We start from the raw sequence: 20,046 nt of genomic DNA, 5'->3' as shown, positions 1-20,046 counted from the left end.
GCTACACGTGACAATGAATGAGATTAATACAGCACTTCTACTTTAATATAACCATAAATGAGTATTGAGGGTTTGTGATAACTTCTGACTGAGATCCGATGTGGACTTTGGTCAAAAGATGAGGCAGAAATATGTTGTTAGTAACATTCAAGAAGACTTTTATGTGCAAGATACGGTTACAGTACAGCTTCTGTGGGACGTGAAGAAAAAGTCATGTAACTATTAGTGCAACTAATTACTGTTGCCAGAGAGTAATAAATAACATTACTTTTGAATGGAGTAACTAGTAATGAGTAATATATTACATTCTTTGAGTAACTAGCCCAACACTGGATATATACACACACACACACACACACACACACACACACACACACACACACACACACACACACCACACACACACACACAAAAACAGAATTTCAACCCTTTTAAAATTAAAAATGAAAAATAAATATAACTGTTTGACATGTCAAATCATCCTCAATACGACAGACAAAAGACAATAAATACAAGAACATTGAAAACTTTATTTTTTTTCCCACCTCATATTTAGGACAAGACCTGATATTGTGTGAAAATTACCATGCTGTAGGGCCTAACAATACAATATAAAAGAAAATCAGCTTTAAAAAAAGAACAATAAAAATAAAATATGAAGCACTTTTTTCAAGTTGGAAATGACGAGGAATATCGAAAATAAGATGCAAGTGTTGACATGACATCTGACAAATAATTGTTGTTAAAACAAATATTATTTTTAACAAAACAAGCCTATTGGGGAATGTAATATTATCTGTACTGTTCATACATGCACAAACAGTCCATAATTAGTCTTAAGACAACCTAGACCATAATCATCAATTCATTCAATAAACAAAATATTAAACCAATTATCTACAAATCTTCACTCAAAACATCAAAATATTAAGGCACTATTTGAAATCCTAATACAAATTTTCCCAGTAAGCGTGTCCCCTTTCACATGAACACAACCATTACAACAGCTTGCTACTGTCCTATTAAAAATAAATCATATTTGTGTAACAGTGCTGATGGTCAACTACGTGTTGTAGGCAGAATAAACTGGCAGTTTGGTCATTTGCCTTTTTATTTTTTGCATGAGCTAATTAGCAGCAAATGTCTTTGAACCTCTGCATAGTTAATTGTGCTGCTTACTGGTTATATGGTTGCAGTTTTTCCACCTTACTGTAGCAGTCTTTAAATGCCAAGTTATATGTCAATAACCAATAACATACTCTCTAGACTTAGTAGAACTGCACAACTGATCAGTTAAACCAGAGGAATGTCCTCCATGACAGCTAACACTTCAGTTTTTAATGGCTAAAACCAAAACAAGGTGTGTTTATCTATGTCCAGTATAAGAAAAGGTCAGTCACAGCCAGACTAAACAGTACTGATCTCCAAATGTTTTTGGTTTGGTACATGTGTTCATGAATAAGAAACAATCTGATGGTACGACATGACTGTGTTCAGCTTTCTGTCTCTTGAAGCTAAACGACTTGATCCAAACAAACAGAAGATAACCATATGGAAAAACAGGCGAATGAGGGGTTAGAGGAGAGGCACGAGAGACATGACCAGAGATCCAGTGAGGTGAGGTCTGATGAGGAGGAGGATGCTGGGACAGGTCTGCATGAAGTGTTCATAAACATGGTCCATGAGTACTGGAGCACAGAGGGAGACACAAGAGGTTTTCATCTCTGAAAAGACAGAGTGAGACACAGTAAGTCAAAAGTGTTCATCCAAATAAATGCCAAATGCTGAGCTGATATTAGAGACAGGACAGAATAAGATCGGAAACAACAACAGACTGATCTAAACATTCACAGATAAATAGTATGGTGGAAAGCTTAAAAGAACGTTCTGGGTTCAATTAAGGCTTAATTACACATAAAAAATTACAAAAAGATCGATAATGCATCATAAACTTCCATTTTAAGTCAATTTCCACTAGTACTTTTTTTTGCTTAAAGGCACAATATGTAATTTTTCTGCTTTAAAAATAGCAGAAATCACTATATCTATGTTATATATTTTTTTTAGTTGTGTACTTACATTATCCCGACAGTTTCCACGAACTTTCAAATCCGGAGAAAATTAAAGTTTAATTAGAAGACACGGGACGTTTCTTTATTTCCGTTTTGTCGCCCGTCTATGGTGTCATATAACCTTTGACCTCTCTAGTTTATCTAACTTCCTGCGGAACCGCCAAATACAAAGGTGAACAGAAGCAAAGACGAGACGAAGAAGAAAAAGTAGTAGCTAGCCTTGATCGAGACTATTATATTTTATTGTTTATATTAGTATTTATACCTCAATCAATAACTTAGTTATGGATCATGATTATGCTTGGCCTGCACGTTCTGTGAAGCGCAAACGTACGGGTGAAATAAATGACCCGAGAAGGTTTTGGGACAAGAGAAGAAACGAGACACGGGTAAATATTGGAGTTGCATTTCCAAGATAGAGAGAGCTTCGTGACAAGCTGAAACTACAGAGAGATGTTTGCATTCTAATAAACAGGTATGCATCCATTCAGCTAACTGTATCTATCCGTATATTTTGTGAAACGATGATGTCTTGTGTAAAACGCAGACGGACTAGCTCTCATGTATAGTATAATGTAAATCCACATTTGTTCTATATCTAGCTGGATAAAGTAGCGTCAAATGCAGTTCACTATCTTGTTCGATATCATAGTATAAACGTAATTATAATTATTAACGAAAGGCAACCGTGTTTTTTTTTTACATATATTACTACTAGCTAGATGGAATATTGATTTGATAGGGGTCTGATAATTCATATCTCTCCCCGTTCGAAAAGACGTGATTGTCAAAATACTAAGTTAGAATGAGTGAGGATTGTGGGGAGCGACAGAGCGCGTGTTCCAATGAACATCGTATTGCTGGTTCGCTCGCTTACTCTGTATTATGGGTTCGGGACAATGACAACAACTCCCATGAGCCCACGCTCTATCCCGACGTCATCAAAGTACGTCTTTTGTTATTATTTTGATTGAGTGACCCCTGGTGGCCAAAAATCCCATACTGTACGTTTAATGTAATAGTACTAAATCATTTATCCGCAATATTACAGATTTTATAATTGACCCATATTGGCTGATACTACAAAATAATTAATTTCCACAATTTCTTTCCTTGGCCATCATCTAACGCTAATTTAAAGTTTAGAAACACTGGTAACTTAATAACGCCATAATTTATACCAACTCTCAAAATTAATAACCATTTTTCACACTTTGCATCATAATGTTGTGATGTCTAAATTCACTTGCAGCATTTAAAATTTGATTTTAAGTTTTAATATTATATTTATTATCCAGTTAGATAAAATGTTAGTATTGCCAATTATCAGCTGATCAGCCATAAAATTAAAATAATTATTAACTAGTTATCAACAATAATTTTAACTATCCAATCTATCAACCAGTTTTTACTTCTGAAGAATCATGATACTGAAGAGTAATTCAGATTTGCCATTAAAGGAATAAATTACATTTAACATACATAATAATAATAATAAAAAGCAGTTATTTGTAATTTTAAAAACATTTCACAATATTTAGGTTTTTACAAAACCAGATGATGAAACCCAAATGTAATATGATGTATTAAAAAGAAATGATGCAGAGAACTTGCATGCTTTTTTAACACTGTTAATGTGTGCTTTGATGAAACACTCAACCAAGTGATCAGAAACATCTGATTTCCCCCTTTTTTTTTTATCGCTTAATCTGAGTTGGTTGTGAAATTTTGTAATTCATGCGATGTGTCAGCAACCAACAACTGATAAGTTAGGTGGCTCTAAACTTGGTCTGATGGGTGCAAGTGTGAGATCTTTTTGCTGCATCAGCGCCTCTTTGCTGTTTTCTTATGCTTTTGTTTCTGGAGCTTATCTGATGAACAGTGAGTGGTTTGATCACTAGAAGATGCCACACTTGATACTGCCTGAGGAAAAAGTTTCGATTGCATCATAGACACTGTATTTGAACATGCAAAAGCACTAAAGGAAGTTCCCTCATCAAATCGAGATTTAGAGATGTTCGACCGCTTTTTGAGAAATCCACCTTCTACATTAGACTTCTTGGAAGGTTTTAAATTATTCTCCTCCATTGTTACTTTCTGTTTTTTCTCTGATCCACCAGTTCTAGCTAATTGGGTGTCAAGGGCTTCGACTGAACGTGAACTAACTTTGCTCACAGGAACAGATGTGCGACGTGTTTTAATAAACGTGTTACTGCCCAATGGAGCAGACACTTTCAGGCTATTTGCTTGTGCTTCATTAACCTTGTGTTGTCGTGAGTGGATAGCGAACGGTCCCAGCCCTCCAGTAGAGTCATCTAACGAGCGAGACGAACCTGACCCGTAACTACCAACGAAAGGAGTGTTGCGCACAAGACTAGCAGATGTTAAACTCTGCGTGGACGAAGAGGACTCGGGTTCGTCTGAGGCAGAAAAAGAGGAGAATGAGGAAGAAGAGGAGGGCAGTCTTACAGGGCTGCAGTGAAGGCTGCGTGAGAGCGCCCTCATGTGGCTGCTGATGTTCTGCGGGCCGGCAGGCACTAGCACTGGACTGGAGCATGGACTGCTTCTCATGGGGCTCCGCGGGGCTCGGCCTGATTTGGTCAGATGTTTGTTTCGGGTGTGCCGTGGGCTGCCACCGTTACGGAGCGGGGACAGAGGGCCCTCCAGGTCCTCCAGCCGCTGGGTCAGGGCCAGCTTCTGCTGAATGGCCATGCGGAGGAGAGAGTTGAGCGTCTTTTTCTCATCCTCAGCGGCGGCGAGCTGTCTCTGCATCTCATCTAACTGAGTAACGTACTGGTCACATCTGTGAAAATGGTAAGGATACAGGAAACAGGAATGGAGATAAATATAAAATGAAATAACCAAAGAATAAAAGGGATTACTTTTCGCATAAACATCCCTTATAAAAACAGTTTTTTAGTTTTTATTAGAAACTGATGCAAGAATGTGTGCTAAGAGAGCTATACACACACACACACACACACACACACACCGCAAACCCTTTGGTGTCTGAACAATAAAAAAAATATTATAAAAAATATAACAACAAAATCAATACACAGTTAACAACCTTGATAACTAGTATTACTTGCTAAGGTTACCATAACTATTACTACTGCTACTATTGCTCATACTTTGGTTAAGTGATAAGTATGTAACTATGGCCTGTAACTTTTTAGGCACTGGCTGTGTTACAGAAATGACAGACAAACTGAGATAAATATATATATAAAAATATATTACTTACATATAATTTGTTATTTTAGTCTGGTGGTGAAAAAGTAGATGCATAAAAATTAAACCATTAAAAATCAATCCCATTGAAAATTAAAAGATATAGCAGCGAGCTCCTTTGACTTGGGCCAGTAACCAACTACCTACTGTAGTAACTAGTGGTCTTTTTTAAAATGACTGATAAGGATATATACACTACCATTCAAAACTGTTTGCGGTCAGTAGTTTTTTTTTAGCAAGGATTTGATCAATAAATGACAGTGAAGACATTTACAATGCTGCAAATAAATGCTGTGCTTAAAGATCTTTGAAAAAGGCTATCACAGTTTTCAGGTTTTCAACGTTGATAATAATAAGAAATGTTTTTTAGCAGTTAATCAGCATATTATAATGATTTCTAAAGAATCATGTGACAATGAAGACTGGAGTAATGATGCTGAAAATACAGTGACAAAATACAGTGACAATACCTGTTTGGTTTAACAGGAACAAACTACATTTGACAATAAATTAAACAGAAAAGTAATTTAAACTGTAATAATATTACTGGTTTTAAATAAATGCAGCCTTGGTGAGCATAAGAGACTTCTTTCAAAAACCCTGAAAAAAACTCTTACTGACCACAACGTTTTCACAGATCACAGTTCACTTTATTTAAAGATAATGAATAGAATCCTCATCAAAATAGCAGCTATACACTTTTTATCCATTTTAATATTTTCTAAAATCATTAAATTATGATAAAATCATTTGGTAAGTGGTTTAAAAAGTTATGTGGTTGGCTGCAATCTTAAAAATCAGCTTTTTTAAATTCTAAACAGTCCTTTTACAGTGCCTTGACTGAGACCCTTTTCCTCGCCTCCACTCCTGCAGTTCTCTTGACACTTGATCTATGACTTGAGCTGCTCTCGTCTGCACACGGGATCAGAGAGCTGCACGTTAATCAGCATGTGAGCCGAGCTCGTGAGAGACCGGGACTTGACATTAGAATCTTATTAGCTTGCTCTCAGTCATGACTGTCCAATCTCTAGGACTCTCTATCCAAAGACCTCTCAGATATCTTTCTACAAACATAAACAAACAGTGCCTGTATATCTTAAACCAGTGCAGGTTGTTCTATGACTAAAATGTCTCTATAAATCCTTATATCATGTCAGCTAATAATTTATGTATTCTCATACAGCCCAAGACAACCCGTCGGCAACCATTACAACTAAAACTGAATGTTTTTCCTCAATTGATAAGGGAAAGCTGGAACTGGGAGAATCAACTTCTCCCATGAACCTAACTGCACTCTGTCCATAAATCAAACCAGTTTACAAACAACCAGTTTAACCTTAAAGCCCCTGTAATCACTCAATGTCCTGTACGAACAATGACCTGAGAAACTCCTATGGCTCGTGAGCAAAGCACTTGACGCATGTGTAATCCCATCATACCTGCTTGCGAACATGACCCGAAGCGAGGAGAAGGTAGCTGCATCCTCCTTCAGGGCCTTCAGTTCATTTCTCAGCTTCTTCATCGTCTCGGTCACCATACTCTTCTCAGTCTCGTACTTTGTCTTCAGGGTGGTATAAGCCAGCTCAGCTGTCTGAGTAAAGCAGTCATATGATCTGATTAACGTGGAAGGGAACCATGTGCTCAGGAATATTCTCTGAACTGCAGAGAGTAAACGCTGCACATTTCACACAACTATTCAATCAATACGCAATAAACACAGTGATAAACTGATACTTGGCTATTTCAATGTTAATTAATGACTCCTGCTTGAATATTAAACAGAAGTGTTAGTTACTTTTGTATCTGCTCTGAAACCTACTGACGTTCTTGTCAATACTTATGTACATTTTCTGTTTAAATATTTCCAATAATTGTCTGCTGCTTTAAATTGCATGCAAATGAAGCAGTTAACCATCACAAATGGCTACTATATTGATAGGAAAGAAAAGCAGGGATTATATATAAAACTTCATTTAAGTACTTTTTTATATTTAGTATGCATTACATATCTTACACCTGTACCTGTTTATTGGCCTTTAGGACAGTTCTGAGGGTGGCTATCTGCTCTCTCTTGGTGCTCAGGAGGGACTTGAGCTTCAACACTTCCTCAATCAGTGCCTCTGTGTCCCGGTCGGACTCACTGCTCTCTCCTGCTGCTGGAGAAGACAACAGGTTACGCTGCCTGCACAGGTCCACCGCCACCTGAAGAGTACACAAATATATTCATATAGCACTTTTAAACAGTGATGGCTAGAAAGAGTGTATTACAACACAATATAAAATTCATGGTGTACATATAAAAATAATCATGACCATAGTATAAAAACATGAAAATCTGTCAAAAATGCCTATAAAGGAAAACCTTAAGTTTAGATATTAATCTTGCCATGATTTCAACATTGTTTTCTTGAGTTGACTAAAAGCAAAAGTGCAGCTATTAAAGTGAAATGGGAAAATGTCTGCAAAGTGAATAAGAAGTGACTGTCTCAGACATACCTGTAGATGTTTAATCTGGCAGCGTATGATAGCTACCAGACTGCGCACATTGTTTGGGTCCCTGAAGTCTAGTGTAGGAGACCCTGGACAACTCCCGCAGCTAGGTGATGTGTCTCCACTCGCTCTGCTGCCCAGGTCCAGCACTTCACCCGACCGTCTGTGTCTGCGGAGGGATCCGCGAGAGTTGTGTGTCTGTGAATGGTTGTGCGTTCTCCCAGCTTGTGCTCCCTCGCGGTAGTAATCCAGTGTAACGCGGCTGGGTGTGAGGTTGTTACAAACACACACATGATGGTAAAGGTTGGCCAGCTCCTCAGAGAAGGCCAGAAGCTCCTCCTGCGCAGCACTGAGGTGGCCTTCAGAGTCAGTGGCGACCTGCCGCGTGGCACCAATCTCCCGTTCCAACTGTCCTATTCGCTCCTGGTCCTGTCGGCTAGCAGTGATACACTGTCGTATTTTATCAGCGAGTTCCTGTGCCTCACCCCTCCAGCGCTCTTTCTCCTGCTTGTAGCGCTCCTCCAGAGCTTTGGAGCGTTCGCCAGCATCTTTCAGCTCCTCGTGCAGATGCACAAGCTCCTCATTTGCCGCTTGCATACGGCACTCTAACACCTCTGTGCTTTTTGCATCCACTTCATAGTAGCTGATGCTATTTTCAGCTTCTTGGTTCTGAAGAGGCCTGGGAGGCGTGCTCATTCCATTCTCTCGTTCAGCAGGACTTTTCAAGGCCATACTCTGAAGGGTCTCCAAACGCTGGGTCAGCTGATCCATCTTCAGCTGTTGCTCACTGAGAGCTTCTTTAGACTGGGTTAACTGCCGCTGGAGATCATGCACAGTGCTGCTTAGTGTGGCTTTCTCTCTCTCCACCTGGATATGAGTACACAAACCCATTTGACAAGATTTATTCTGATTAACTCAAGCCAAGCTCTTTGGATAGAAAACAATACTGGAGAGAAACTTACTAAAGAAACTAAAGTTTCTCAAAGAGGGACCACTTTAGACTACTTTATGTTAAATAAAAGGCTTGAAATTTAATTCACAATTTTTATAGGTTTGAGTAAGAGTGTCATAAATTATGAAAATCACTTCGAGGAAAACCCTATTCCCTCTCTCCTCTCTCTTATTTGAGAAAGGTCAAAAACATAAATAAAATAATAAATAAATCATTCATAAATACAGTACATACATAAATGAAAATAATTATTATACATTTTAAAAAGAAAACTGGATTATTTGAGTGGGTAAAAAAAAATGCTTGTTTCTTAGAAACTGAATTGATAGTACAGTACAGCACATCCTGAACAGGAAGTGGTATGAAACAGGAAGTAGTATTCATCTGTCAGATAAAGGTTTCATGAGTTAAAAATGAAAAACCTACAAAACCATTTTACAGGAATTTACATAATAGGGTTTCAATCTTCGGTCTGAGGTTAGAGATCTGAAGAGATGGACATCAACCGATATGAACCGGTCTACTCATCGACTTCACCTGCTCCCCTGATTTATACACATCCTCAAGAATATGGTATATAGTTTTCATGAAACCTTGCCAGGATATGAGTACACAAACCCATATGACAAGATTTATTCTGATTAACTCAATCCAAGCCTTTTGGATAAACCAACACTCGAGAGAAACTTACTAAAGAGACTAGAACTGAAGTCTCTCAAAGAGGGAACACTGTTAAATAAAAGGCTTGAAACTTCATTCACAATTTTTATAGGTTTGAGTAAGACACAGCACTCTCCTCTCTCTCCTAACCTTTCTATAGAACAATGTCAGAAAGGTCAAAAACATAACTAAAATAATAAATAAATACGTACATGAAAATCATTATTATTAATTTTAAAAAGAAAAAAGAAAACTGGATTATCTGAGTGGGTGAAAAACACATGTTTCTTAGTAACTGAATTGATAGTACAGTACAATACAACCTGAACAGGAAGTGGTATGAAACAGGAAGTAGTATTCATCTGTCAGAAGATGGTTTCCTGAATTAAAAATTATAAACCCCACAAGACCATTTTACAGGCATTTCATAATGGGGTTTCAATCTTTGGTCTGAGGTTAGAGATCTGAAGAGATGGACATCAACCGATATGAACCGGTCTACTCATCGACTTCACCTGCTCCCCTGATTTATACACATCCTCAAGAATATGGTATATAGTTTTTTTCACTAATTTTAGAACATCAGCATGGTGGGCTGCCGGGGGTGGGGGTGGGGGGTGGCGGGGGTTGTGAGGGTATGTGGAGTGGGGGTAAATTACCGTGACTGTTTATTACATTTTTGCTATTTAGGTTTTTTTTAATGCTATTGTGGGCGATATGAGCAAAACTTAATATCTCAGTATTTGCAGTATATTTGGTAGCCTATATATCTTGGTATTTTGTATTTGGATTAAACAAATAAAATTAATGTAAGCATGTAGGCATATATTATGTGCAAAAAAAAAAAGGTTTATAAATCACATTACATTCTAACAGTGTAACATCTAAAATCTAAATCTAAAAACACAAGTAATCCTTTCTAAAGTAGAACTAAACTAAAATTGAAAATAATAAAAAGCACAGACTAATTGAGTAAAAAGGCTATTTTGACTTTACAGCTAGTGCTATCATACAAATACACTTCCTTGTAGGTTTAAAATTCAACATGTCACATTTATAGTGCAACTACTAATATTTCAGCAAAATGTACATTTTAGTCAGAGTTATTGTGCTCCTATTTAATTGAGCTCTGTCTGTTTGGCGCTCATGCACATGGTGGCGCTTGTTTTAAATGAAGTATGTGGAGTTTAGCAGAGAATATATACAAATATAAATGAAATACAAGTTATGCATCAAGGAAAACAGCAAATCTCAAACACATTAAACAATGCCTCTCTGTCAGCCTCACATGCAGCCTTTCTGTCAGAGCATCTGACGGGGTGAGCGTGAGCCGGCAAACAAAAACAACTGTCTGATTGGTTGAACTCTGATTTCTGCATGGTCTAGAGTGACAAATCGTACCAGCGTGCTTTGAGATCAAAATGCGCAAAATGCATACAGGTTAGTGGGTCTGGAACAACTAAGGGGTTTTAAGGGTCTCCGTACTGTGTCGTGCCTAGCAACAATGTTGTTCTAAATTCATTGTAAGCCACTGCTATATTACAGGGCGGCTTAAGCAGATCTTTTGTCCAATAAGTAAAACATGCATCGGATACCTAATTTGCAAAGTTAAATTTGAATGTCAGGGTATGTAAAAAAAACTCTGTAAGGAAAACACAAACAATTCTTTGAAAGTCTCCAGTAATGCACCTTTGATATAAAAACACCTCATGTAGGATGTGAAGAGGTTTCCTCACCTGCAGCATCTGCTGCTTGAGTTTCTGGCTGTCTGACAGGTGCAGCTCACTCAGCAGGTCGGCCACCAGCCCGGGCGCCTGAGGTCTGAGGAACACATCGCTGTTTCTGGGTGTGGAGCACCTGTTTCTCTCCATTCCGTTGGAGTTGTTATACCCACTGTCCATCTCCTCCTCCTCCTCTCCCGCCTCCTTCTCTTTCTCTCCATCCCGGCTGTCATCTAGCTGTACCTCAAAGTGGCCAACAGAGTCAAAGGGGTTGAGGGTAAGGGCGGCGATCTCTCGTCTCAGGCTGTTCTTCTGCTCCCTCTCCTCTTTCAGGGCCTCGAGTGCCTCGTCCAGCTGACACTCTGCGATCTCCCTCAAACGCCCAGCCTCTTCCAGCTGTGCCCTCATCAGCTCCAGCTCCTCGTCTTTATGGGTCAACTCCAACTTCAGGGACTCAAACTCCACCTGTGGACACAAATGTAGATGTTTAATATGTGATAGTCCCTCTAAATCTAGTTGTTGTAGTAAAACACACATATTTGTATTATGTGTTAAAAACTAGGTATAAAGATTTCAAAGACTTGAATATTTATTTCTGATGAAAAGTTTTAACTTATTAACTAAACTTGCCAGTTTGAACATGAAAACCAGTGTTATTGTTTACATACTATTATAATATTTAACATTCTGAATTAGCTTTTATTTTTAGTTTATAATTTTAAAGTCGAGTAGAAGTCGACTACTCGCTGATGACATCATTAATGAACAAATAAGTCTGGAGCTGTGACAAACCCCTTGTGTTCAGCTATTGCATGACACAGAGCTGCCCACAGGGCTATTGCTCCTATAACAGCTCATTTTTATCAGTTCTTTTGGCTTTGAGTCATTATATTTCTCACAGATTTCTGCTTGTTTTAAATCAGACACAGATACAGTATCACAGTAAAGATTACATTCATTTGAAATGAATACATTAGTGAGAGCGATTGCTTGTGTGAATTAATTCTGCAGTGTTCGAGGCTATTTTTATTGAGAAATCAGTTGACAGTACATTTCCGCGCTGAATGATTCTGTGCGCGTGTGATCTGCACATGACACACGAGCTACTGTCTGTAGCCGGTGTGTGTGAATACATATATATTTTAATTTCGGTTTTATTTTAAGAATTTTAACACTTTTGAAATTGTTTTCTTCTAATATTTCTATTTTATTTTTAGCTGTGAAAACATTAAAAAAACTACATTCATAGTTTCGACTTGGCATACGTAGCTCCCTTCCCCCAAAACATACCAGCACACTACTAACTTGTTAGTCTGGATAATCCTGCCTTTACTGATCTGGCATCATATAACTAATGACCACAGTAATACACAAACAATAACTATAATATTGACCGATAACTAGTTTCCATTTCTATAAACACAGATGAAAAATACAGTTGGGTCATTCTCATACCTTTTTGATTTTGGACATTTATGGCACACCCCTAATATATTGGCAGGGGAACAATGAACATTACTGTAATGGAACCATATAGAGCCTTAAAATGAAGTTAGAGGCATGCAAACTTTAGGGAAAGGCCTCACGAATCGAGAAATTATTCAGCATTGATTCTGAGATTTTCAGAATACATCACGATTCTTTCTTGAGTCGATCCTGAGCTTAGTTTTAAATTTTGATCAATTTATCGACCAAGCCCTACCATGTGGTATAATGCCACAAATATTGATAAGTCAACAGATTTTACTAATAGGCCTATCTCTGTAAAAATAATATAATAATGCTTCCATCTTTTAAAAGTCACTTTTACACCCCTGTAATCTGGCTCCAATATAAAGAAAGAGTTCACCCAGAAACGTGCAACTGCTTAAAACCCTCAGTCCATACAAAAGGAGTTTGCTCCTTCTTTGGACGAAATTTGGAGCTTTAATTTTTCTTTTCTCCAGCTGCTCTCATTCTGATGTTACCCATTCACTACAGAGGATCCATTATTGAGCAAGTAAAGTAATGGCAAATTTCTCCAAATCTGTTCTGATGAAGAAACATTTACATCTTGGATGGCCTTATAAATAGGTTAGTACATTTTCAGATCATTTTAATTTTGGGGTTAACTAGTGCTTCAACACCAAACAGGTTCAACTGTTAGCATTAGAGCTAATGGAGTTAATGCACAACTTGCTGACAGATATTTGTTAATTCACTATAACTAGTCTATATATTGAAGTCAAGTCTTAAGGACAACTCCACTTAGACAATTTGTATATTTACTGTCTGAATTCATCCTGAGCAAACTGGATTTTAGTCCAACAGGGAAGGCGTTCTAGTCTCTGGGTGGCTGTGAATATTCATGAGGGGTGTGAATAAAACCTTTCTCGTGTGCAGCACTTCAGAAGGAAAGCTTTGTTAAAAATCAGCAGTGACTGAAGCACTACAACAGAAGTGTTTGTACTGCTGTGACATCTCTAGCGAAGCAAATTCCACAAGCAAAGACTTATGTCTGGCAAACAGTAAAAGAAAGTGCTTAATGTGACATGTTGAATTGCATTAGAGGACTACTACGACATATTTATGGAATAAGTTATATTTAATAATTACAGAAAACAACAAGACAAACATTATTTAAATATGAGATCTGGACTCTCACACACCTGGTTCTCCTTAAGCACTGAGACTTGTTTCTGCAGGGAGATGTTCTCCTCCTCCAGCTCACTGTTGTCCTGAAGCTGCTGCACCTCTCGAGTCTTGTACTCCTTCATCTCCTCTCTCATCTGGGTCTTCTCCACCTCCAAACACTCACACTCCTGGAGTCAGCAGAAGTCAGACAGGGAAGTCCAATAAATTCAGAATAAACCAAACATTTACAGGGTGGTAGCTTCATAAAGTGCTGCAGCGTTAGTGTTTATAGTCTCTTTGTTGTATTTAACACAAATTGTCTAAAATGATGGTTCAAACTAAATAGATTTTTTTTGTCATTATTTACATGTTCACATCTCATTTCAGGAATTACGTTGGAATATAAAAGGTGAAGTTTAGCAGTCCCAGGTGCATTTTCTCATAATAATTAATCAAAGGAGCCACTGACATCAAACCTGGCATGACACATTTTAATGCACTATATTCAGGCAGAGATTACAAGGATATTTAGAATAGGAAACATCTCATTTGTCGTGAGAGATCAGATAAGATTTTATTATTAAAGAACTTTCTATTAGGAGTGGAAATTATTCATTTTGTCCAGTACAATACTTTAGTAAGTAGTTCACTATGGCCTTTCTTCTCTTCAAGCTGACATTGAAACTCAACCCGGTTTTGTCACATGATCAGGCCTCACGAAAACAAGGAGTCTTATTACCACTTTTACTTTGATCAGCAATTGAGCCCGCAGAGGGTATGTTATTCAGCAGCATTTTAGCTCAGAACATTTCATTTTTATAATGTTGTTATGCATAAAAAAAAGCTTCTTTTTTCATTAAATGAATCTCACTGTACAGTTCAGATAAACAGTAAGGATTCATCGGATTTGTGGTTAGGAACGCACATGCGAACTCTGGTCTTCAGACTGATGGTAGTGTATGTACCTTCTTCAGCTGGGTGGAAAGGCCGGCCAGTCTGTCATTTTCAGCTGAGGCATTGGCCAGCATGACACGGGCCTGTTTAAGCTCTGTCTGCAGCTCATCCATGCGGATCCCCATGGCTGCCTCTTTAGTGGCCGACTCCTGCAGGAGCCTCTCTTCTCGACTTTCCCCATCTGCAGCTGTACGCTTGTGACTGCTCACAGAGTCTGTTAGAGCCTGTGGCATACACACATACATCAAATAAACCATCATATCTCCATTATGACTGACACAATTTACAGTCCCTCTGCTACTTTGTATGAATTTCTGAAATTCTTAAAATGAGAACAGCAAAGCTGTTGAAAGTTAAGTTGTCAGTCTTTAATTATTTGAGTAATTTGTTTACTTGCCTAGCCAAAAAACAAATGGCAACTGTATGGAGAGCTGGCAAAGCGAAACTCTACATTACATTCCAGCTTCACCGGCAACCAGAGGGTGTTATTACAATGTGTCAAGTTCATGCTAAGCCCGCTGTAGGGCTTGAACAAAAGGTAACAAACATACACCAGATTGTCTAACACTGAACTGTTACAAGATAAATAAACACCTGGCCAGGGTGTCATTAACGTAGCCACACAATTTTCTCTGAACATTATAATTTGAGTCGTGTGAGAACATGTGGGAAAAACATGCCTGTGCTACTCCATAATTAATGATGAAAGACTGAAGAGGGGGAAGTGATGTGTCAGAGATGTGCTTCTGTTCAGTAAATGTAAAAGCAGGACATGCTGTTTAAAAGACTAGTTCACCCAAAAATAAAGATCCATCAGAATGATGTCCATGTGTGACACACAAAAGGAAATTTTCTAAAGAATATCTCAGCAGCCCTTTTCCATAAAGCAAAAGCAGAAGGTGATGTATAATGCCAATATAATACACAAAAGTATTTTCCTTTTGAAAATTATTTTCCTAGCACACTAGACCCAGATCTGTGCTCTCCGTTCATGTCATATCACTCTACTATACTCACCTACTTTGCCAGTTTGATGGTCTACTAATCAGACACACAGAAACAGAAATACATGAGCCTAATCTTCATACCAGAGGGGTGGGTCTACAACATGCCTCATATGTGAAATTCATATATAAAATGAGTGACATGTTAGCTTGGCAAACCAATAATACATAAGCACAGGTACTGCACTCAATATGTACTAATTCTGAATTATTGTAAAATACTAAAAGCATGGATTTCGGTGCATAGATATAAGTAATGAATCAGATAACAAATAGAGCCAAAAAGGCCAATGCATACCAGGCTTACAGTCTATTTGTTTTCTACTCTGGCCAATGACCACGTAGACTGATCAAAAATGGTAATGTCCCAACAAAACAGCGCTGTTTTAAAAGAGACCCCTGTAATGTAAAAAATAAGCAAAATAGCTATGATTTTTTTAACACTAACCAAACAAAAAGGCAAATGTTTCGATTGTTATGTTATGAGGAAATGTCTTGCATTGCTCCCAGCTAATATTTCACAAGACAAAGCTGTTTGTTGGCTTAATGAATCATAAAAACTAAACCTTTTTTTTTTTATTTACCTACATGTGCCTACAACTGTCAAGCAGAGAGATATAAATATCTGAGTATTTTTGTTTAGTCCCCTGGGTCTAAAGAACTATTCATGTTATGTAATTACCATTTCACCTAAGTATCAAGTTTGTCAGGCTTTGATTTGGTTCATTGTTACATGAGATCTTCAGGGAAAAGCTCTTGCAATTTTAGTCATTAGGCATTACCATCATACCCAAATTGACCGATCAACCTAAAATGAAATGACAGATTCTACGACACTGATAAACAGAGGAAACATGTGACTGAAAATGAAGAGTACTACTGTCCAGACAAAACATTTGAGTATGCAAACTTTCCATCTGTAAGACCACAAGGATTTGAATCATACACAGAGAAGACAATGCTTCGGATTATTCAACAGAAGGTGAGCAAAGAAAAATATCGCCAAGCTGACTGAGTAACAGCTAAAAGACAAGTCTTCTCAATGCTTGATTGTTATATGGACAAAATCTCTTAAGAAGCATGCAAATTAGGTTGTAGGTCTGTTCTGATAGGGTCACCATGGAAAAAAGCAGATACACCCATATTTTGATAACTCTGATGTGAAAGGTTGTGTCCAAAATGAACAAATCAATCTGTTCTCAGAAGCCAACAAGAACAGGTTGTGATAGGCCCTCATCCTCAAAAATGATAAACAAAACTCATGAAGGTAATAGGAAATATGATCCAGATTACATTTAATACAGGTTCACTTGTTTCATTAATAAACATGATTTGTGTTGAGCACAATATATTTTATGTGGCGAAATATTGGCTACTGAGATCAAGAAACCACTGAACATCAAGAGACATTTGTGCAACAAATACTCCTTCCTATGCCATAATGAATCATTTCAATCATTTGCAGAAATGACTCAATTACAAATTCTAGTACAATAAACCATTTTGGGGATCAAAATTTAGGCTCCTTGTTTTATGCAGCATTTCCCCCAATAACTTGATTTAACCTCTAGCCCTCTTTTCCTTCTTTCTATCAGTCTCTCTCTTGACTGACCTCTCTGAGCTGTTGCACTTCCATCTTCAGGGCTTCATGTTCTTCCTCCAGCTGGCTGTGTTTGATCTTCAGCGCAGCACTCTCCTCTAGAACGGCAAGGCCATACCGTGCAGCCTGTAACTTCTCCTCATTGGCTTCCTGGAGCTCTGCCGTCAGCCTGTCCACCTCCGCTTGGAGCTCCCCATCTCCTCCTCCTCCGATCCCCTCCATCTCTCCATCTCTGTCCTCCAGCATCCTGTGCCCAACCACAAGCTCCGGCCGAGAACAAAAATTTCACAGCAGTCTTGTCATGTCTGTGAGAAGACAGATGTTAAGGCCTGTTCAGACCAAGAATGATAACTATAAACAACAATAACAATATTTTATCATCCACAAAAATGCACGATAACATTGTTTATTATTAGTGTATATTACAGCTTTTAAGTGCTTAAGATCATTAAAGTTGGGTAGCTTCTGATTGGCTGATTGTCAATATTTTATTGTTCACCAAAAAAAAGAAAAGAAGCTTTTCTGAAAGTTTTTTGGGCTGCTTCTACCATGCAATTTTGAAATGCAATATCCACCAACCACCTTCTGAAAATAAAATAAAACGCTCTTATTAACCAGCAGAGATTTAAGATTTAAAGGATCCCTGTAGTTTTCCCTCAAAATAAAAGTTGTTAAAAGTTACGGTTTACCATTTAAAAAAATAAACAAATTAAAGACTTATTATAATAGATAGATTTAATGTAATAAAATTATTAGGTGTTGTAACAGAATTATTCTTAAATACTACACACACACACACACACAAATCATACATATATATGGAGAAAGAGAGAGAGAGAGAGAGAGAGAGAGAGAGAGAGATTTTTTGGCCAAACTGGGCAGCCCATCACAAGGAACCTGGAAAACTTATTGTTAGTGAATGGTAGCCACTGCTTCTTGGTCCCCATCCACTTTTATTATATTGTGAAAGAGCAGCTTTTACATTGTGATAAATATCTCCTGTTCTGTGCCACCGAAGAAAGACTAGTACATGTTGGTTTGCAACAACATGATGACAAGAACCATCAATAAGCTTCTTCTAAACCTACCGCACAGCTCAAAGACCTCAGACGTAACATTATTAGGAGATTATCAGAGCTCTAATCTGGCATTGAGTGAGACGGTCTCTCATCAGAGCAGCAGCACACAGTCGAATCAGATTTACTCCAGCAGCTTAAAACACTTCTGCACTTTCACAGCAGCAGGAAATGTCAACTAATGACATGATGGATTTGCATGGATTACTGAAGGGACAAACTCACCAACAAATTAGAACACGTCATCATTTACTCAACCTCATGCTGTTCCAAAAACATGACAAACAAACGACGCACAAGGATAATGACCGTTTAGGTCACCTTTCACTTCAATGGTGGCGGAAGTTTCATTTTTGGGTGAGCTGGCCCTTTAACAGCATCCAGTATGTCAGCGTAAACTGAACGATTCAAAACAACACACACTGACAGCTCTTCCTTTAACGTTACTTCTGCCTCACAAAGTCACATATTAACACAAGCAGAGCCAATTTTTGGATTTAGGTTCCGGTTTTGTCAAGACGCGACTATATTTGGTGGTTTATTGACATGTAACGTTACAGGAAGTATTTGATTACATTTCATGTTATGCGACTCTTCTTTACTCCAATACACGAAGTGGGTTGGTCAAACTACGAAAGCTCAATGTTATTAAAAATACGTTATTTATGATTTTAAAGGCGACTTTGAAAGTGACAAAACCACTACAAAGGTAGTTTGTCAACAGTTTCTCGTAGCCACAATGCTAACATATTCGATAATACGGTTTTCATGGCTTAAGAAACAATGTACAAGACACCCTTTCCGATAAATGCAAAGTGTCAAGGGTTCATGTATGAGCTCAATACATCCGCCTTATTTCTTCATTTGCTACAAGATTCGGTTTAGCGTTGGAGAAACTGTCAGCTGGCTCTAGCTAAAGACCAAAAGGTCGCTTTAAATCGTTTCTTACCTTTATATGTGGATGGCCGAATCATGAAGCTGACGGATGAAACATGAATTTGAGCTCGAAAGATCAGCCCTTTCCCTGCGCGCGCTCCAGAAGTCAGCCGTTTGAATGAGTGCACGAGCACAACTCTGGAGAGCAGCTCAGCAGCCAATGACGCGCGTGCACTTCCGCCTCAGCTTCAGTGAACTTGTTCCAGCGGATGTGGTTCTGCCGCTGAACAAAATTAAGATTAAGTTGTCACATAGAATACAAACGTGAAAGTCAAGCCAAGTCACCTTTATTTATATAGCGCTTTTAACAATACAGATTGTGCCCAAGCAACATTACAGCATTAAATAGGAAAATAGTGTCAATAATGCAAAATGACAATAGTAAACACGAAACTTTCAGTAAATTCAGTGATGCCATCATCTCAGTTCAGATCAAAAAGTATCAGTGCAATCAAGCCAATGATATCGCTGGAAATTAAGTGAAAGGTTTAACGATTATTTGAATATTATGTTTAAGTGATTCTTCTTAAATTAAGTACTGTAATTTAAGTCTTAAGTAGGCTACTGTAACATTAAACATCATGTGCACAATATTTGCATGAAATGAATTAAAATAAGATGCTTCCCATTTGCCAAATGACGCTACACTATGCACTCATTCTTACGCACTATTTACTCAACCTTGTAGTGTAGTAATTATAAGGTATAAGTTTAGATGAAAGATGAATTCAGTT

At 38.0% G+C, this 20,046-nt stretch overlaps 1 protein-coding gene across 1 annotated transcript; it reads right to left on the bottom strand.

The window, feature by feature from the left end:
* Positions 1–516: 516 nt before the first annotated feature.
* LOC132115457 (protein bicaudal D homolog 2-like) lies at positions 517–19,502 on the bottom strand. The gene is made up of 10 exons (XM_059523945.1): positions 19,326–19,502; positions 17,313–17,605; positions 14,708–14,920; positions 13,778–13,930; positions 11,145–11,594; positions 7,803–8,663; positions 7,329–7,508; positions 6,746–6,897; positions 4,542–4,875; positions 517–1,722 (listed from the first exon to the last, which is right to left on the bottom strand). The coding sequence occupies exons 2-10, from the start codon at positions 17,544–17,546 to the stop codon at positions 1,576–1,578; spliced, it is 2,724 nt and encodes a 907-aa protein (XP_059379928.1). The 5' UTR covers positions 17,547–17,605; positions 19,326–19,502; the 3' UTR covers positions 517–1,575.
* Positions 19,503–20,046: the final 544 nt, after the last annotated feature.

Source organism: Carassius carassius, chromosome 34 (genome assembly GCF_963082965.1).
Source record: "Carassius carassius chromosome 34, fCarCar2.1, whole genome shotgun sequence".
Taxonomy (NCBI): Eukaryota; Metazoa; Chordata; class Actinopteri; order Cypriniformes; family Cyprinidae; genus Carassius; species Carassius carassius.
Note: the sequence above shows the minus strand (reverse complement) of the source record. Positions and strands in the feature narration are given on the sequence as shown.